Raw genomic sequence first — 20,278 nt, forward strand, 5'->3', positions numbered from 1 at the left:
CTCTCTATCTCTGGGAGCAGTGTATATATACACAGGGATCTCCCTCTCTCTATCTCTGGGAGCAGTGTATATATACACTGGGATCTCCCTCTCTCTATCTCTGGGAGCACCGTATATATACACTGGGATCTTTCTCTCCCTATCTCTGGGAGCAGTGTATGTATACACTGGTATCTCCCTCTCTCTATCTCTGGGAGCAGTGTATATCTACACTGGGATCTCCCTCTCTCTCTCTCTGGGAGCAGTGTATATATACACTGGGATCTCCCTCTCTCTATCTCTGGGAGCACCGTATATATACACTGGGATCTCCCTCTCCCTATCTCTGGGAGCAGTGTATGTATACACTGGGATCTCCCTCTCTCTATCTCTGGGAGCAGTGTATATATACACTGGGATCTCCCTCTCCCTATCTCTGGGAGCAGTGTATGTATACACTGGGATCTCCCTCTCTCTATCTCTGGGAGCAGTGTATATATACATTGGGATCTCTCTCTCTCTCTCTCTGGGAGCACCGTATATATACACTGGAATCTCCCTCTCTCTCTCTCTGGGAGCAGTGTATATATACACTGGGATCTCCCTCTCTCTATCTCTGGGAGCAGTGTATATATACACTGGGATCTCCCTCTCTCTATCTCTGGGAGCAGTGTATATATACACTGGGATCTCCCTTTCTCTATCTCTGGGAGCAGTGTATGTATACACTGGGATCTCCCTCTCTCTATCTCTGGGAACAGTGTATATATACACTGGGATCTCCCTCTCTCTATCTCTGGGAGCAGTGTATATATACACTGGGATCTCCCTCTCTCTATCTCTGGGAGCAGTGTATATATACACTGGGATCTCCCTCTCTCTATCTCTGGGAGCAGTGTATATATACACTGGGATTTCCCTCTCTCTATCTCTGGGAGCAGTGTATATATATACTGGGATCTCCCTCTCTCTCTCTCTGGGAGCAGTTTATATATACACTGGGATCTCCCTCTCTCTATCTCTGGGAGCAGTGTATATATACACTGGGATCTCCCTCACTCTATCTCTGGGAGCAGTGTATATATACACTGGGATCTCCCTCTCTCTATCTCTGGGAGCAGTGTATATATACACTGGGATCTCCCTCTCTCTGTCGCTGGGAGTAGTGTATATATACACTGGGATCTCCCTCTCTCTGTCGCTGGGAGCAGTGTATATATACACTGGGATCTCCCTCTCTCTATCTCTGGGAGCAGTGTATATATACACTGGGATCTCTCTCTATCTCCGGGAGCAGTGTATATATACACTGGGATCTCTCTCTCTCTATCGCTGGGAGCAGTGTATATATACAGTGGGATCTCTCTCTCTCTATCGCTGGGAGCAGTGTATATATACACTGGGATCTCCCTCTATCTCTGGGAGCAGTGTATATATACACTGGGATCTCCCTCTCTCTATCTCTGGGAGCAGTGTATATATACACTGGGATCTCTCTCTCTCTATCTCTGGGAGCAGTGTATATATACACTGGGATCTCTCTCTCTCTATCTCTGGGAGCAGTGTATATATACACTGGGATCTCTCTCACTCTATCTCTGGGAGCAGTGTATATATACACTGGGATCTCCCTCTCTCTATCTCAGGGAGCAGTGTATATATACACTGGGATCTCCCTCTCTCTGTCGCTGGGAGTAGTGTATATATACACTGGGATCTCCCTCTCTCTGTCGCTGGGAGCAGTGTATATATACACTGGGATCTCCCTCTCTCTATCTCTGGGAGCAGTGTATATATACACTGGGATCTCCCTCTCTCTATCTCTGGGAGCAGTGTATATATACACTGGGATCTCCCTCTCTCTATCTCTGGGAGCAGTGTATATATACACTGGGATCTCCCTCTCTCTATCTCTGGGAGCAGTGTATATATACACTGGGATCTCCCTCTCTCTATCTCTGGGAGCAGTGTATATATACACTGGGATCTACCTCTCTCTATCTCTGGGAGCAGAGTATATATACACTGGGATCTCCCTCTCTCTATCTCTGGGAGCCGTGTATATATACACTGGGATCTCCCTCTCTCTATCTCTGGGAACAGTGCATATATACACTGGAATCTCCCTCTCTCTATCTCTGGGAGCAGTGTATATATACACTGGGATCTCCCTCACTCTATCTCTGGGAGCAGTGTAAATATACACTGGGATCTCCCTCTCTCTATCTCTGGGAGCAGTGTATATATACACTGGGATCTCCCTCTCTCTATCTCTGGGAGCAGAGTATATATACACTGGGATCTCTCTCTCTCTATCTCTGGGAGCAGTGTATATATACACTGGGATCTCCCTCTCTCTATCTCTGGGAGACGTGTATATATACACTGGGATCTGCCTCTCTCTATCTCTGGGAGCAGTGTATATAAACACAGGGATCTCCCTCTCTCTATCTCTGGGAGCAGAGTATATATACACTGGGATCTCGCTCTCTCTATCTCTGGGAGCAGTGTATGTATACACTGGGATCTCCCTCTCTCTATCTCTGGGATCAGTGTATATATACACTGGGATCTCCCTCTCTCTATCTCTGGGAGCAGTGTATATATACACTGGGATCTCCCTATCTCTATCTCTGGGAGCAGTGTATATATACCCTGGGATCTCCCTCTCTCTATCTCTGGGAGCAGTGTATATATACACTGGGATCTCGCTCTCTCTATCTCTGGGAGCAGTCTATATATACACTGGGATCTCCCTCGCTCTATCTCTGGGAGCAGTGTATATATACACTGGGATCTCCCTCTCTCTATCTCTGGGAGCAGTGTATATATACACTGGGATCTCTCTCTCTCTATCTCTGGGAGCCGTGTATATATATACTGGGATCTACCTCTCTCTATCTCTTGGAGCAGTGTATATATACACTGGGATCTCCCTCTATCTCTGGGAGCAGTGTATATATACACTGGGATCTCTCTCTCTCTATCGCTGGGAGCAGTGTATATATACACTGGGATCTCCCTCTATCTCTGGGAGCAGTTTATATATACACTGGGATCTCCCTCTATCTCTGGGAGCAGTGTATATATACACTGGGATCTCTCTCTCTCTATCTCTGGGAGCAGTGTATATATACACTGGGATCTCTCTCTCTCTATCTCTGGGAGCAGAGTATATATACACTGGGATCTCCCTCTCCCTATCTCTGGGAGCAGTGTATATATACACTGGGATCTCCCTCTCTCTATCTCTGGGAGCAGTGTATATATACACTGGGATCTCTCTCTCTCTATCTCTGGGAGCAGTGTATATATACACTGGGATCTCCCTCTCTCTGTCGCTGGGAGCAGTGTATATATACACTGGGATCTCCCTCTCTCTATCTCTGGGAGCAGTGTATATATACACTGGGATCTCCCTCTCTCTATCTCTGGGAGCAGTGTATATATACACTGGGATCTCCCTCTCTCTATCTCTGGGATCAGTGTATATATACACTGGGATCTCCCTCTCTCTATCTCTGGGAGCAGTGTATATATACACTGGGATCTCCCTCTCTCTATCTCAGGGAGCAGTGTATATATACACTGGGATCTCACTCTCTCTATCTCTGGGAGCAGTGTATATATACACTCGGATCTCCCTCTCTCTATCTCTGGGAGCAGAGTATATATACACTGGGATCTCCCTCTCTCTATCTCTGGGAGCAGTGTATATATACACTGGGATCTCCCTCTCTCTATCTCTGGGAGCCGTGTATATATACACTGGGATCTCCCTCTCTCTATCTCTGGGAACAGTGCATATATACACTGGAATCTCCCTCTCTCTATCTCAGGGAGCAGTGTATATATACACTGGGATCTCCCACTCTCTATCTCTGGGAGCAGTGTATATATACACTGGGATCTCCCACTCTCTATCTCTGGGAGCAGTGTATATATACACTGGGATCTCCCTCTCTCTATCTCTGGGTGCAGTGTATATATACTCTGGGATCTCCCTCTCTCTATCTCTGGGAGCAGAGTATATATACACTGGGATCTCCCTCTCTCTATCTCTGGGAGCAGTGTATATATACACTGGGATCTCCCTCTCTCTATCTCTGGGAGCCGTGTATATATACACTGGGATCTGTCTCTCTCTATCTCTGGGAGTAGTGTATATATACAGTGGGATCTCCCTCTCTCTATCTCTGGGAGCAGTGTATATATACACTGGGATCTCGCTCTCTCTATCTCTGGGAGCAGTGTATATATACCCTGGGATCTCCCTCTCTCTATCTCTGGGAGCCGTGTATATATACACTGTGATCTCCCTCTCTCTATCTCTGGGAGCAGTGTATATATACCCTGGTATCTCCCTCTCTCTATCTCTGGGAGCAGTGTATATATACACTGGGATCTCGCTCTCTCTATCTCTGGGAGCAGTCTATATATACACTGGGATCTCCCTCGCTCTATCTCTGGGAGCAGTGTATATATACACTGGGATCTCCCTCACTCTATCTCTGGGAGCAGTGTATATATACACTGGGATCTCCCTCTCTCTGTCTCTGGGAGCAGTGTATATATACACTGGGATCTCCCTCTCTCTATCTCTGGGAGCCGTGTATATATACACTGGGATCTCCCTCTCTCTATCTCTTGGAGCAGTGTATATATACACTGGGATCTCCCTCTCTCTATCTCTGGGAGCAGTGTATATATACACTGGGATCTCCCTCTCTCTGTCGCTGGGAGCAGTGTATATATACAGTGGGATCTCCCTCTCTCTATCTCTGGGAGCAGTGTATATATACACTGGGATCTCCCTCTTTCTATCTCTGGGAGCAGTGTATATATACACTGGGATCTCCCTCTCTCTATCTCTGGGAGCAGTGTATATATACACTGGGATCTCCCTCTCTCTATGTCTGGGAGCAGTGTATATATACACTGGGATCTCCCCCTCTCTATCTCTGGGAGCAGTGTATATATACACTGGGATCTCCCTCTCTCTATCTCTGGGAGCAATGTATATATACAGTGGGATCTCTCTCTCTCTATCTCTGGGAGCAGTGAATATATACACTGGGATCTCCCTCTCTCTATCTCTGGGAGCAGTGTATATATACACTGGGATCTCTCTCTCTCTATCTCTGGGAGCCGTGTATATATATACTGGGATCTACCTCTCTCTATCTCTTGGAGCAGTGTATATATACACTGGGATCTCCCTCTATCTCTGGGAGCAGTGTATATATACACTGGGATCTCTCTCTCTCTATCGCTGGGAGCAGTGTATATATACACTGGGATCTCCCTCTATCTCTGGGAGCAGTTTATATATACACTGGGATCTCCCTCTATCTCTGGGAGCAGTGTATATATACACTGGGATCTCTCTCTCTCTATCTCTGGGAGCAGTGTATATATACACTGGGATCTCTCTCTCTCTATCTCTGGGAGCAGAGTATATATACACTGGGATCTCCCTCTCCCTATCTCTGGGAGCAGTGTATATATACACTGGGATCTCCCTCTCTCTATCTCTGGGAGCAGTGTATATATACACTGGGATCTCTCTCTCTCTATCTCTGGGAGCAGTGTATATATACACTGGGATCTCCCTCTCTCTGTCGCTGGGAGCAGTGTATATATACACTGGGATCTCCCTCTCTCTATCTCTGGGAGCAGTGTATATATACACTGGGATCTCCCTCTCTCTATCTCTGGGAGCAGTGTATATATACACTGGGATCTCCCTCTCTCTATCTCTGGGAGCAGTGTATATATACACTGGGATCTACCTCTCTCTATCTCTGGGATCAGTGTATATATACACTGGGATCTCCCTCTCTCTATCTCTGGGAGCAGTGTATATATACACTGGGATCTCCCTCTCTCTATCTCAGGGAGCAGTGTATATATACACTGGGATCTCACTCTCTCTATCTCTGGGAGCAGTGTATATATACACTCGGATCTCCCTCTCTCTATCTCTGGGAGCAGAGTATATATACACTGGGATCTCCCTCTCTCTATCTCTGGGAGCAGTGTATATATACACTGGGATCTCCCTCTCTCTATCTCTGGGAGCCGTGTATATATACACTGGGATCTCCCTCTCTCTATCTCTGGGAACAGTGCATATATACACTGGAATCTCCCTCTCTCTATCTCAGGGAGCAGTGTATATATACACTGGGATCTCCCACTCTCTATCTCTGGGAGCAGTGTATATATACACTGGGTTCTCCCACTCTCTATCTCTGGGAGCAGTGTATATATACACTGGGATCTCCCTCTCTCTATCTCTGGGTGCAGTGTATATATACACTGGGATCTCCCTCTCTCTATCTCTGGGAGCAGAGTATATATACACTGGGATCTCCCTCTCTCTATCTCTGGGAGCAGTGTATATATACACTGGGATCTCCCTCTCTCTATCTCTGGGAGCCGTGTATATATACACTGGGATCTGTCTCTCTCTATCTCTGGGAGTAGTGTATATATACAGTGGGATCTCCCTCTCTCTATCTCTGGGAGCAGTGTATATATACACTGGGATCTCGCTCTCTCTATCTCTGGGAGCAGTGTATATATACCCTGGGATCTCCCTCTCTCTATCTCTGGGAGCCGTGTATATATACACTGTGATCTCCCTCTCTCTATCTCTGGGAGCAGTGTATATATACCCTGGTATCTCCCTCTCTCTATCTCTGGGAGCAGTGTATATATACACTGGGATCTCGCTCTCTCTATCTCTGGGAGCAGTCTATATATACACTGGGATCTCCCTCGCTCTATCTCTGGGAGCAGTGTATATATACACTGGGATCTCCCTCTCTCTGTCGCTGGGAGCAGTGTATATATACAGTGGGATCTCCCTCTCTCTATCTCTGGGAGCAGTGTATATATACACTGGGATCTCCCTCTTTCTATCTCTGGGAGCAGTGTATATATACACTGGGATCTCCCTCTCTCTATCTCTGGGAGCAGTGTATATATACACTGGGATCTCCCTCTCTCTATGTCTGGGAGCAGTGTATATATACACTGGGATCTCCCCCTCTCTATCTCTGGGAGCAGTGTATATATACACTGGGATCTCCCTCTCTCTATCTCTGGGAGCAATGTATATATACAGTGGGATCTCTCTCTCTCTATCTCTGGGAGCAGTGAATATATACACTGGGATCTCCCTCTCTCTATCTCTGGGAGCAGTGTATATATACACTGGGATCTCTCTCTCTCTGTCTCTGGGAGCAGTGTATATATACACTGGGATCTCCCTGTCTCTGTCGCTGGGAGCAGTGTATATATACACTGGGATCTCCCTCTCTCTATCTCTGGGAGCAGTGTATATATACACTGGGATCTCCCTCTCTCTATCTCTGGGAGCAGTGTATATATACACTGGGATCTCCCTCTCTCTATCTCTGGGAGCAGTGTATATATACACTGGGATCTCCCTCTCTCTGTCACTGGGAGCAGTGTATATATACAGTGGGATCTCCCTATCTCTATCTCTGGGAGCAGTGTATATATACACTGGGATCTCCCTCTCTCTATCTCTGGGAGCAGTGTATATATACACTGGGATCTCCCTCTCTCTATCTCTGGGAGCAGTGTATATATACACTGGGATCTCCCTCTCTCTATGTCTGGGCGCAGTGTATATATACACTGGGATCTCCCTCTCTCTATCTCTGGGAGCAGTGTATATATACACTGGGATCTCCCTCTCTCTATCTCTGGGAGCAGTGTATATATACACTGGGATCTCCCTCTCTCTATCTCTGGGAGCAGTTTATATATACACTGGGATCTCCCTCTCTCTATCTCTGGGAGCAGTGTATATATACAGTGGGATCTCCCTCTCTCTATCTCTGGGAGCAGTGTATATATACACTGGGATCTCCCTCTCTCTCTCTCTGGGAGCAGTGTATATATACACTGGGATCTCCCTCTCTCTATCTCTGGGAGCAGTGTATATATACACTGGGATCTCCCTCTCTCTATCTCTGGGAGCAGTGTATATATACACTGGGATCTCCCTCTCTCTATCTCTGGGAGCAGTGTATATATACACTGGGATCTCCCTCTCTCTATCTCTGGGAGCAGTGTATTAATACACTTACATATTCCTATTTTCACTTCCCTAATATGTGCGAGCAGCAAACTGTTACTGTGCGATACAGGAAGCCCGAGTGCTTGTGCTAGCGTCTATATAATCAGTCCCATGATGGAGAGAGCTGCGCCCGCTTGCTGCTTGGAAGGAGTCAGTTCCCTGCCATGCTCAGGTTTGCCGTTTTGGTCGTCTTGCTGTGATCAAGTAGACGCAACTCTTGTCAATGTGCCAGACTCTTAAAAATTGCCTTTTTGTCAGGTGATTTCTGTGCAAAATCACTTCCTCTGACAATGTCTGAAATAGTTCGAGCCGGTCAGGCATCCAGCCATTGACTGAGAGTTGAGTGTGTGAGTGATAATTTCCTGTTGGTGGCGAGGTTGTGGCGTCTCCTCGATCTGTGCCCTTGGGGAGAGGCCTGTGTCTTCCTGCTTTCTGTCTGAGTGAAAACTCAGGGAAGGGAACAGTTTGGGGAATGGATGAGAGGGAAGGAGAAAGTGACTCCCCTTTCGATGACAGAATCCTCATTACTTTTTTTCACAGGATTTTCTGAAGTAGATCCCTGGAGTGATCTCCTCATAACCTTCTTCACTTAAGCCATTGTTCCTTTAGATTGGAAGATCTTCTTTGAGAAAGGTGAAAGAGATTAACTCCAGAATGATTAACTTGTTAGTTGAAGAAGTGTGTTGCAAAGTTATTGGTTTCTCTGTATGAGGACAGAGTGACTGTGAATTGAGAGATATTGGACCTGACACAGAGGTTTGTAAAGGGTAGGTCTGGTCTAACAAACCTCATCAAACCTTGTCTATATGGACTTCAGTAAGGCCTTTGACAAGGTCCCTCATGGCAGACTGGTTCAAAAGGTGAAGTCACACGGGATCAGGGGTGAGCTGGCAAGGTGGATACAGAACTGGTTAGGTCATAGAAGGCAGAGAGTAGCAATGGAAGGATGCTTTTCTGATTGGAGGGCTGTGACTAGTGGTGTTCCGCAGGGATCAGTGCTGGGACCGTTGATGTTCGTAGTATAGATAAATGATTTGGAGGAAAATTTAACTGGTCTGATTAGTAAGTTTGCAGACGACACAAAGGTTGGTGGAATTGCGGATAGCGATGAGGACTGTCAGAGGATACAACAGGATTTAGATTGTTTGGAGACTTGGGCGGAGAGATGGCAGATGGAGTTTAATCCAGACAAATGTGAGGAAATGCATTTCGGAAGGTCGAACACAGGTAGGGAATATACAGTGAATGGTAGAACCCTCAAGAGTATTGACAGTCAGAGAGATCTAGGTGTACAGGTCCACAGGTCACTGAAAGAGGCAACACAGGTGGAGAAGGTAGTCAAGAAGGCATAGGGCATGCTTGCCTTCATTGGCCGGGGCATTGAGTATAAGAATTGGCAAGTCATGTTGCAGCTGTATAGAAGCTTAGTTAGGCCACACTTGGAGTATAGTGTTCAATTCTGGTCGCCACACTACCAGAAGGATGTGGAGGCTTTAGAGAGGGTGCAGAAGAGATTTACCAGGATGTTGCCTGGTATGGAGGGCATTAGCTATGAGGAGAGGTTGAACAAGCTCAGTTTCTTCTCACTGGAACGACGGAGGTTGAGGGGCGACCTGATAGAGGTCTACAAAATTATGAGGGGCATAGACAGAGTGGATAGTCAGAGGCTTTTCCCCGGGGTAGAGGGGTCAATTACTAGGGGGCATAGGTTTAAGGTGAGAGGGGCAAGGTTTAGAGTAGATGTACGAGGCAAGTTTTTTACACAGAGAGTAGTGTGTGGTAGTATGTATTGGGGGTCATGTGGGACTGGAAGCCCTAATGTCATTGGCTGACAGATCCCGGGTCCTGGTTGGCCGTTGACCTCAAGCTCCGCCCTGAAGGCGGAGTATAAGAAGCCGGAGTCTTCCCCCGCAGGCCAGTTTACTATCGAGCTGCGGGGGAACAGACACGCTTAATAAAGTCTCATCGACTTCACTCTATTCGTCTCATGGAGTCTTTGTGCGCTACAATTTATTAAGCGTGCCTAAAAAAAAGGACTATGGAGCTCAGGATCATTCCGGAATGCCTGAGGATCAGCCCCCACGCAGTGAATGCAGCAGCAGCCTTCAAGCACTGGCAGACTTGCTTCGAGGCCTACCTCAGAACGACCACCGGTCGAGTCTCAGAAGACCAAAAACTGCAGGTCCTGCACTCGAGGGTGAGCACGGAGATTTTCTCCCTCATCGAAGACTCGGACGATTTCCAGACGGCGTTCGCAGCACTGAAAAGTCTCTATGTTCGCCCAGTTAACCAAATCTACGCTCGCTACCAGCTCGCGACGAGACGGCAAGCTCCCGGAGAATCGATGGACGAGTTCTACGCCGCGCTGCTGATTTTGGGACGAGCCTGCAGCTGCCCGCAAACGAACACACGGACATGTTAATGCGCGATGCTTTTGTGGCAGGTATGCAATCCTCCCAAATCCGCCAAAGACTTCTAGAAAAAGAGTCGCTAGGACTCTCAGAGGCACGAGCCCTAGCAGCCTCCCTAGACGTGGCCGCGCGTAATACCCGCGCCTACGGCCCCGACCGCGCGGCAACCCATTGGGCCCCGTACGTACCCGTCGCGGCAAACCCCCTACCCCCCCACAGGCTTGCGCGGTCCAAACGCCGAGTCGCACCGGGGGCGCCCGCTGTTATTTCTGCGGCCAGGCGAAACACCCCCGGCAGCGCTGCCCGGCCAGCGCAGCAATCTGCAAAAGCTGCGGGAAAAAGGGCCATTATGCGGTTGTGTGCCGGTCCCGCGAGGTCGCCGCCGTCCCGGGAGCACAGGGAGCCCTACAGGCAGTCTACGTCTCCCAACCCCCCCAGCACGCCATGTGCGACCCGCAGGCGCAGCCGCTCTGGGTCCCGACCACCGCGGTTCCGGGAGAACTGGGAGCCCTGCACGCCGCCTACGCACCCCAACCCCCCTCCCCGCAGTCCATGTATGACCCGCCGCCGGCGCTACCGCTTTGGGTCCCAGCCAACACTCTCCACGGAGAGGAGGGAGTTTTCCGCGTCCCTAACGCCACCCTAACCCCCACCGCGCGCCTCACGCCTGACCCGCCGGCGCCACCTACTTGGGCCCCGACCACCGCTGTCCCCGGTGAGGGAGCTCCGTGCGGTCCTAGCGCTCGCGGCCCCACGCCTGACCCGCCGGCGCCGCCGACCTGGACCCCGACCACCGCTGTCCCCGGTGAGGGAGCTCCGCGCGGTCCTAGCGCTCGCGGCCCCACACCTGACCCGCCGGCGCCGCCGACTTGGGCCCCGACCACCGCTGTCCCCGGTGAGGGAGCTCCGCGCGGTCCTAGCGCTCGCGGTCCTAGCGCTCGCGGTGAGGGAGCTCCGCGCAGTCCTAGCGCTCGCGGTCCTAGCGCTCGCGGTCCTAGCGCTCCCAGCCCCCCCAGCACACCATGTGCGACCCGCAGACGCCGCCATTTTGGGTCCCGGCCACCACGAGGGGAGGAGGGGCGCCGCCATCTTTGACCGCCCCAGACCTGTACGACGCGTGGGGGCGGCCATTTTGTCCACCCCCGCCGCCATCTTGTGACCCCCCAGCCACGTGCGATGTATGGGGGCGGCCATTTTGTTCATCCCCGACGCCAGCTTGGACGGCAACAACGGACCCCACTCCACTACTACAACCACGGCTCGCTTCGATTACGCTCGATCAAGCTCGGCCCCGGACACTCCAGACGACGACGACAACGGTACTAATAAACGGCCACGAGACGCCATGCCTAGTCGACTCCGGGAGCACGGAAAGCTTTATACACCCCGACACGGTAAGACGCTGTTCCTTAACCACCTATCCCAGCGCACAAAAGATTTGCCTAGCTGCAGGATCCCACTCCGTACAGATCCAGGGATTCTGCATAGTTACCCTAACGGTGCAGGGGAGGGAGTTCAAAAACTACAAACTAAACGTCCTTCCCCAACTCTGTGCCCCCATCTTGCTGGGATTAGATTTCCAATGCAATCTACAGAGCCTTACGTTCAAATTCGGCGGCCCCATACCCCCACTCACTATCTGCGGCCTCGCAACCCTCAAGGTGCAACCCCCGTCCTTGTTTGCGAACCTCACCCCGGATTGCAAACCCGTCGCCACTAGGAGCAGACGGTACAGCGCCCAGGACCGGACCTTCATTCGGTCCGAAGTCCAGCGGCTACTAAAGGAGGGCATAATCCAGGCCAGCAATAGTCCCTGGAGAGCGCAGGTGGTAGTAGTGAAGACAGGGGAGAAACAAAGGATGGTCATTGACTATAGCCAGACCATCAACAGGTACACACAACTAGACGCGTACCCTCTCCCCCGCATATCCGACATGGTCAATCGGATTGCCCAGTATAAAGTCTTCTCCACCGTGGACCTCAAGTCCGCCTACCATCAGCTCCCCATCTGCCCAAGTGACCGCAAGTACACAGCCTTCGAGGCAGACAGGCGATTATACCATTTCCTACGGGTCCCTTTTGGCGTCACAAACGGGGTCTCGGTCTTCCAACGGGAGATGGACCGAATGGTTGATCAACATGGGTTGCGGGCCACGTTCCCGTATCTCGACAATGTAACCATCTGCGGCCACGATCAGCAGGACCACGACGCCAACCTCCAAAAATTCCTCCAGACCGCCAAAGCCTTGAACCTCACGTACAACGAGGACAAGTGCGTTTTTAGCACCGACCGGCTAGCCATTCTGGGCTACGTAGTGCGCAATGGGATAATAGGCCCCGACCCCGAACGTATGCGCGCACTCATGGAATTTCCTCTCCCGCACTGCCCAAAAGCCCTGAAACGCTGCTTGGGGTTCTTTTCATACTACGCCCAGTGGGTCCCCCAGTACGCAGACAAGGCCCGCCCCCTAATACAGACCACGACCTTCCCTCTGTCGACAGAGGCTTGCCAGGCCTTCAGCCGCATCAAAGCGGATATCGCAAAGGCCACGATGCGCGCCATCGACGAGTCCCTCCCCTTCCAGGTCGAGAGCGACGCCTCCGACGTAGCTCTAGCGGCCACCCTTAACCAAGCGGGCAGACCCGTGGCCTTTTTCTCCCGGACCCTCCACGCCTCAGAAATCCGCCACTCTTCAGTAGAAAAGGAAGCCCAAGCCATAGTGGAAGCTGTGCGACATTGGAGGCATTACCTGGCCGGCAGGAGATTCACTCTCCTCACGGACCAACGGTCGGTAGCCTTCATGTTCGATAATGCACAGCGGGGCAAAATCAAAAATGACAAGATCTTAAGGTGGAGGATCGAGCTCTCCACCTTTAAGTATGAGATTTTGTATCGTCCCGGAAAGCTGAACGAGCCGTCCGATGCCCTATCCCGCGGCACATGTGCCAACGCACAAATTAACCGCCTCCAAACCCTCCACGAGGACCTCTGCCACCCGGGGGTCACTCGGTTTTACCACTTCATCAAGTCCCGCAATCTCCCATACTCTTTAGAGGAGGTCCGTACAGTCACAAGGGACTGCCACATCAGCGCGGAATGCAAGCCGCATTTTTTGAGGCCAGATGGAGCGCACCTGATTAAGACGCCTCAGTCTCGATTTCAAAGGGCCCCTCCCCTCCACCGACCGCAACGCATATTTTCTTAATGTAGTGGACGAATACTCCCGCTTCCCTTTTGCCATTCCCTGTTCTGACATGACCGCGGCCACAGTCATTAGAGCCCTGAACAGCATCTTCACACTGTTCGGTTACCCCGCATACGTCCACAGCGACAGGGGGTCCTCTTTCATGAGTGACGAGCTGCGTCAGTTCCTGCTCAGCAAGGGCATAGCCTCAAGCAGGACGACCAGCTACAACCCCCGGGGGAACGGGCAAGTAGAAAGGGAGAACGGCACGGTCTGGAAGGCCGTCCTACTGGCCCTACGGTCCAGGGACCTCCCAGTTTCACGGTGGCAGGAGGTCCTCCCGGACGCTCTCCATTCCATCCGGTCGTTATTATGTACGAGCACTAATCAAACGCCACATGAGCGTCTCCTTGTCTTCCCTAGGAGGTCGTCCTCTGGAACGTCGCTGCCGACCTGGCTGGCGGCCCCAGGACCCATCCTGCTCCGAAAGCATGTGCAGGCACATAAGGCGGACCCGTTGGTCGAAAGGGTTCACCTCCTCCACGCAAACCCCCAGTATGCCTACGTGGAGTACCCCGACGGCCGACAGGACACGGTCTCCCTGCGGGATCTGGCGCCAGCCGGCAACACGCACACCCCCCCGACACCATCAACCCAACCCCCCCCTTCCTGCCACCGCCGCACCCCGCGACCGCCCCCTTCCCAGGAGGATCGGACCCCTCCCCTCAGCTCCGACCAAGAATCAAGCCCAAGCTGAAACCGTACGGCTCCTGGAGGCGACAACACTGGTACAAGCATCACCACCACCGCCGGGGCCGAGGCGATCGACACGGACGACCAGACCGCCCGACCGACTCGTGGCGTCAATGTAAAACAAATATGGACTGTTCACAAGAACATTTTGCTTTTCTTCCTATACCCTCTGTAAATAGTTGCAACAGGACAAAATTGTCCAATACTGTATTGCCATGTGAATGTTTTGTCCTCCCAGGACCAGCCCTGTAAACCCTTACCACCATACGAAGCATCACCCCGCCGGGTTCATTTTTGACAAGGGGTGAATGTGGTAGTATGTATTGGGGGTCATGTGGGACTGGAAGCCCTAATGTCATTGGCTGACAGATCCTGGGTCCTGGTTGGCCGTTGACCTCAAGCTCCACCCTGAAGGCGGAGTATAAGAAGCCGGAGTCTTCCCCCGCAGGCCAGTTTACTATCGAGCTGCGGGGGAACAGACACGCTTAATAAAGCCTCATCGACTTCACTCTATTCGTCTCATGGAGTCTTTGTGCGCTACATAGTGGGTGCCTGGAACTCGCTACTGGAGGAGGTGGTGGAAGCAGGGACGATAGTGACATTTAAGGGGCATCTTGACAAATACATGAATAGGATGGGAATAGAGGGATATAGAACCAGGAAGTGTAGAAGATTTTAGTTTAGTCGGGCAGCATGGTCGGCACAGGCTTGGAGGGCCGAAGGGCCTGTTCCTGTGCTGTACATTTCTTTGTTCTTTGCTCTTTTCAGGATGTAAGTGAAGTAGTGACAGGAGAATGTCCTTGGGTGGAGTTTTCATGATTTTCCAGTAAGTATTCCAGTAAGTATTCAGTCAGGTTCCACTGAAGCGATTCTTCACAATTAAACTTACAGAATCGAAGATAAATTATTGACTCATTTAGGAGTTTGTTTAGGCAATGTGAAAAAGAGGACAGGGGTCATGGGTATGTACTCAAATCTGGAAGACAATAACAAATGGTGTTCCTCAAACTGTGGCCTCGATTATTCACCATGGGCGTGATTTAACCAAAACGTTTATCGGTGAGCGGGAAATGCCGCGAGGCAAGTCCGTCACCGCTACAAAACGTTAATTGGCCCACTTAAATGTCTCCATGGGATTCACGGCGCAAATCATGGTTCACCAGCCGATTCGCCAGAACCGCGCTCGCCAGGCCCCCACTAACAAGTGACAGCAGCACTTAAACCGGTCCTGCACAGCCAACCCCACTCTGCTCACAGCCGTTCTGCCACTGAGACCAGCCGCACGTTTCGGAGAGGCCGGCCGGGGATGGCTGGTGGACGAGGTGGAGGCCTTGTTCCCAACATTGTCACCAACAATCTGTCCTGGTCCACCCACGTCGATGCTACGACCAAAAAAGCACAACAACGTCTATCCTTCCTCAGGACACTAAGGAAATTCGGCATGTCCACACTGACTCTTACCAAATTTTACAGATGCACCATAGAAAGCATCCTATCGGGCTGCATCACAGCCTGGTATGGCAACTGCTCGGCCCAGGACCGCAAGAAACTACAGAGAGTCGTGAACACCGCCCAGTCCATCACACGAACCTGCCTCCCATCCATTGACTCCATCTACACCTCCCGCTGCCTGGGGAAAGCGGGCAGCATAATCAAAGACCCCTCCCACCCGGCTTACTCACTCTTCCAACTTCTTCCATCGGGCAGGAGATACAGAAGTCTGAGAACACGCACGAACAGATTCAAAAACAGCTTCTTCCCCACTGTCACCAGACTCCTAAATGACCCTCTTATGGACTGAACTGATCTCTCTACGCATCTTCTCTATTGAGTAGTACTTCACTCCGTGTGCTTCACCCGATGTCTATGTATTTACATTGTGTATTTTATGTTTGCTCTATTATGTATTTTCTTTTTCATGTATGCAATGATCTGCCTGGACTGGACACAGGACAATAGTTTTCACTGTACCTGGGTACACGTGACAATAAACCAATCCAATCCCCCGAGGTCAGGGAGGGTCAGCAACAGGGCTGCCACTGCTGCCTGGGAGGACGTGGCAGCGGCCGTCAGCTCGGGGAGCGTGAGCAGGAGGACCGACACCCAGTGCCGCAAGAAGGTCACCAATCTCCACCGGGCCGCTCGGGTGGGTTGGCACCAGACCCCCGACCTCTGCACCCCCCCAATACTCCTCCCCCCCAATAACCCCCCCCCCCCCCAGAAGGCCCATGTCCCCAAGCCCCCTCCCATAACCCGCAAGCTACCTCACCCCCCCCCCCCCCCCCCCCCCCGGTGAGTAACCACCCGTGCGGCTAGCGATGCCCCCTCTGTGTCCCCCCCATAACCGGCGGGAGAGGACCCAGACAGGCAGCGGGGTGCCGACATCAGAGTCTTCACCCCCTCTGAAGAACGGGCCCTGGAGGTCGTGGGGTGGCCGGGAACATGGGGCAGTGAGCACCATAGAGGTCGGTGCACGGCGCAGAGCTGAGGATCCACCCGCCTCCACCCAGATGGTTATTGCCATACAGAATGACACATCCCTCCCACTGACCAATGACGCAGGACCTGTAGCCGAAGGCTCTGGCCCATCCAGGGAGCCCGCCTCACAAGAGAACACCTCGGAGGAGAGCTCCGAGGAAGCCCCATTAATAGTCGCGGCACAGCTGTCATCCCCACCCTCCACCAGCACAGAGCCACGCACCCCGGTGGGCGAAAGTAGTGGACAGGCTTCTGGGGCACATTCTGGTGAGCACCACACTGCACATCAGGGGGAGGCAGGAACCCCCCCCGGACGGGGAAGCAGTCGGAGGTCTGCTGGATCCCAGGACCCAGCTGGGTGCCAGCCTGATGCTGAGCCTCTGGGGCAGGGTCACCCGGAGCTGGCACAGTCGATAGGGAGCGGCCGCGAGATTCAGAGGGGGATGTCCAGCGACACTCCAGAGTCCCAGAGGCTACGGGCACAGCAGATGCCGCCGGCAATCCGTGGCACTGAGGCCGGCGCTGCTCGGGCGGCGACCGCAGTGGAGAGCCCGGGGCACAACATCAGCAGCAGGACTGGAGGTGTCCGTGGCGTCGCTCAGTCGGTGGTGGCCGGCGCTGAGAGCCTCGGCAGCGTGTCCCAGTTGCTGGGGTACGTGACCCAGTCTCGGGTGGGCATTGCCGAGGCGCCGCAGAGCTTGGCCCCGGTCACTGAGGGGCATCACTGAGGGCATCGCCAGCATCCCTGCCAACAGCATGTCTCGCATGTGCCGCCGGCAAGTGCGCCAGGACCCTTCAGCCACAAAACCACCAGAGGATTCCCTCCAAGGGCATCGAGGGCCACGGGATGTGGTAAGCAGCTGGCTGCCTCCACCTGTGATGTGCATCCTGGATGCAGCGGTGGAGCACGGAGCATGTCGAGGATCACTGAGAGGGCACGGGGGTGGGGGGGAGGGGGGGGGGGGAGAGAGTAGTGGCTAAGTTGGGGGTAACGGCGGTGCAGGAGGAAGGGTGGGCCTGGGAGGGGTGGGGAGAGTGGAGCGGCACCATCGGGAAAGTGAGGCAGTTTACTTACGTGGACCATTAAAACCTCGATCAATATGACGCCTCGGGCACTTTCTTCCACAATGCAGGCCGAGCACCAGTCCCATCTTCCCGGTCATGGAGGTCCTGGACTCCTCTTCCATCCCCCCCCTGACCCCCCCACACCACGTGCAGGTGATGGGTGTGAGCGAGCGCCCAGCAGACAGACAGGGGTCAGACTGTGTGGGCTATCATGCCCTTGACTGGGACCCGCTAACAGTGCCAACACAATCACATCGCCGTGGAGTGATGTGACACCGACCCTGGGTGTGGAAACTGGGGGTTGCGGATTGGGGGGGGGGAAGGGGAAAGGGAGGAGGGAGGCCCTGCACATAGGCCACCGCCTCGAGTCCCTGTCGACACTGCTGTTGCCGCTGCGTTCTCCGGCGTCTGGCCGTCTGGGCTTCCGACAGCCCCACTAGGGCAAGTTCAGGGGATCCAAGATATCGTCCATCCCCTGTAATATCTGTAAGGGATTGGAGAGGGTGTAAGACCGATAAGCAGTGGTGTCTCCCACCCCGGGACCCTCCATTTCCCCATTCCTCTTCCACCCCCTGTAGAAGCCAGGTATTTCGAATACAACTAGTAGAGGTAAAAGATAGCTGTTTAAGCATAAATATTAAGCCCTAGTTTTAAATACTCATTTAAAAATGAGAATTTTAGCACACATAAATTCAGGTCTTCAATAGATACATGAAACAGCATAAAATTCCATCATAGATTACAACAGCACAGTTGCAAGACAATTTGACACTGCTTGTGCTAATTGTCAAGGACAAGGACTGAGTTCCATGGCAACGAGGTGGCAGGAGTCCAATGCAGTTTGTAAGAGCATTGAATCATATATATATTTCACTCAATCTTTCTCGATATGAAGTCTCCATTGTTACATTAGCCAAGCTAGCTTAAAACCAGTCTATTGCTGGTAAAGATTAGCAGAATATCACATTCCATAACATGTAGACATGAAACAATTAAAAGCTGATGTTGCACATTGAAGATGGACGGCTTGCCATCAAATCAAATGTGTTTGAGTCTAACCCAAACCAATTAGGATTATATTGGGGTGTGTGATTCGATGACTTAAGACAGATATGAAAGTGTATAACTGAAAAGTTTCTGCCCGCCATTTTAGAGATGTCTGTCTGTCGTGTCTTTGTGTTGTGTTCTGCTAGTGTTGGTGTGTTGTCTTTCTGTTAGTTTCATCAGTTTTGTCCTTAATAGCCTTTTGTGTTGTTGTGTTGTCTTTCTGTCTGTTAGTCTTTCTGTTTGTTTGTTAGTCTGTGTCAGTGATGTAGTGTACTTTTGACTTTGAGTTTAGCTGAAGGTTAGCTTTCTCTCTTCCTGTTTCATTGTCAGACTTTGATCTTTTAAAAGTTACTTTCGAGCTGTCTGCCTAAGCAAAGAAAGATAATGTCTGTAATTCTATGAAAGCTTCGAATTGTCTACGAATTGCCTTTTAAATGACTTTCAAATTGTAATCAAGCGACTACAAATAAAACAATTCTTTTTGGCACCTGAGAAGTTTTAACTGAAATTTCTGCTGAGTTCCAGTATTCGCAAAGTGCTACTGGTAACCGAATAGCAGAGATAATATAAATTCCTTCAACTTTACACAGTCGAATAATACAAGGAATCGAACAACTTGGCACAGTCCAGAAATATTACAAATCTTACAACTTGTCGTATTTCGCCAGGACTTTGATTCATCAACTAAGCTTCCTCCAACTTGGCGTAGTTCGTCAGGTTAAGATCCCTTTCAATTAAAGATTCTAACAATTCGCGAGCCAGCCAGGAGTTAACATTCTTTCAAATACAGATTCCAACAATTGGCATAGTTGGCAGGATTATTACATGATTTACGTGAAATGCAGAATGATTGTCCAAAGGAAGGTTCCAGATTCGCATCCAAAAATATATTAACTTATGGAAATCTGCAGGTTATCCACTAAATACCTTTTCAGGATGGCACCAACTTAAATATAACCCTGACCAAAAACCTCAACATCTTAACCTCCCAACTAATAGTAAACAAAAAGGATCAATTTGCTTCATCAGTAAGAACCCTAAAGGGATACAAATGGGTAATAGTGTTTGTACTAATTATGTAGATGTTAACGCAACTTATAAATGTACAAACAATCTCTTACAAAGAGTTCTGCGGTCCTCAAGGATAACAGGCATACCTAACCTCAAAAATAATAAAACATTCGAAGACCGATGGTTCTTAGAAAATATTTACTTATATTCTGCTTATAATGGAACTTATTTTA

At 50.9% G+C, this 20,278-nt stretch overlaps 1 protein-coding gene across 2 annotated transcripts in view; it reads left to right on the plus strand.

Moving 5' to 3' along the window:
• Positions 1-8,080: 8,080 nt before the first annotated feature.
• LOC140409643 (shootin-1-like) overlaps positions 8,081-20,278 on the plus strand; it is a 224,112-nt gene continuing 211,914 nt past the window's right edge. Inside the window, exon 1 of one of the 2 annotated variants that reach the window (XM_072497978.1) lies at positions 8,081-8,267. In XM_072497978.1, coding sequence (XP_072354079.1) covers positions 8,207-8,267 — 61 coding nt within the window. In that variant the 5' untranslated portion in view covers positions 8,081-8,206. The remainder of the gene's footprint in view (positions 8,268-20,278) is intronic. The other variant, XM_072497979.1, reaches the window with a different exon arrangement.

The sequence above is a fragment of the Scyliorhinus torazame genome, chromosome 3 (genome assembly GCF_047496885.1).
Source record: "Scyliorhinus torazame isolate Kashiwa2021f chromosome 3, sScyTor2.1, whole genome shotgun sequence".
Taxonomy (NCBI): Eukaryota; Metazoa; Chordata; class Chondrichthyes; order Carcharhiniformes; family Scyliorhinidae; genus Scyliorhinus; species Scyliorhinus torazame.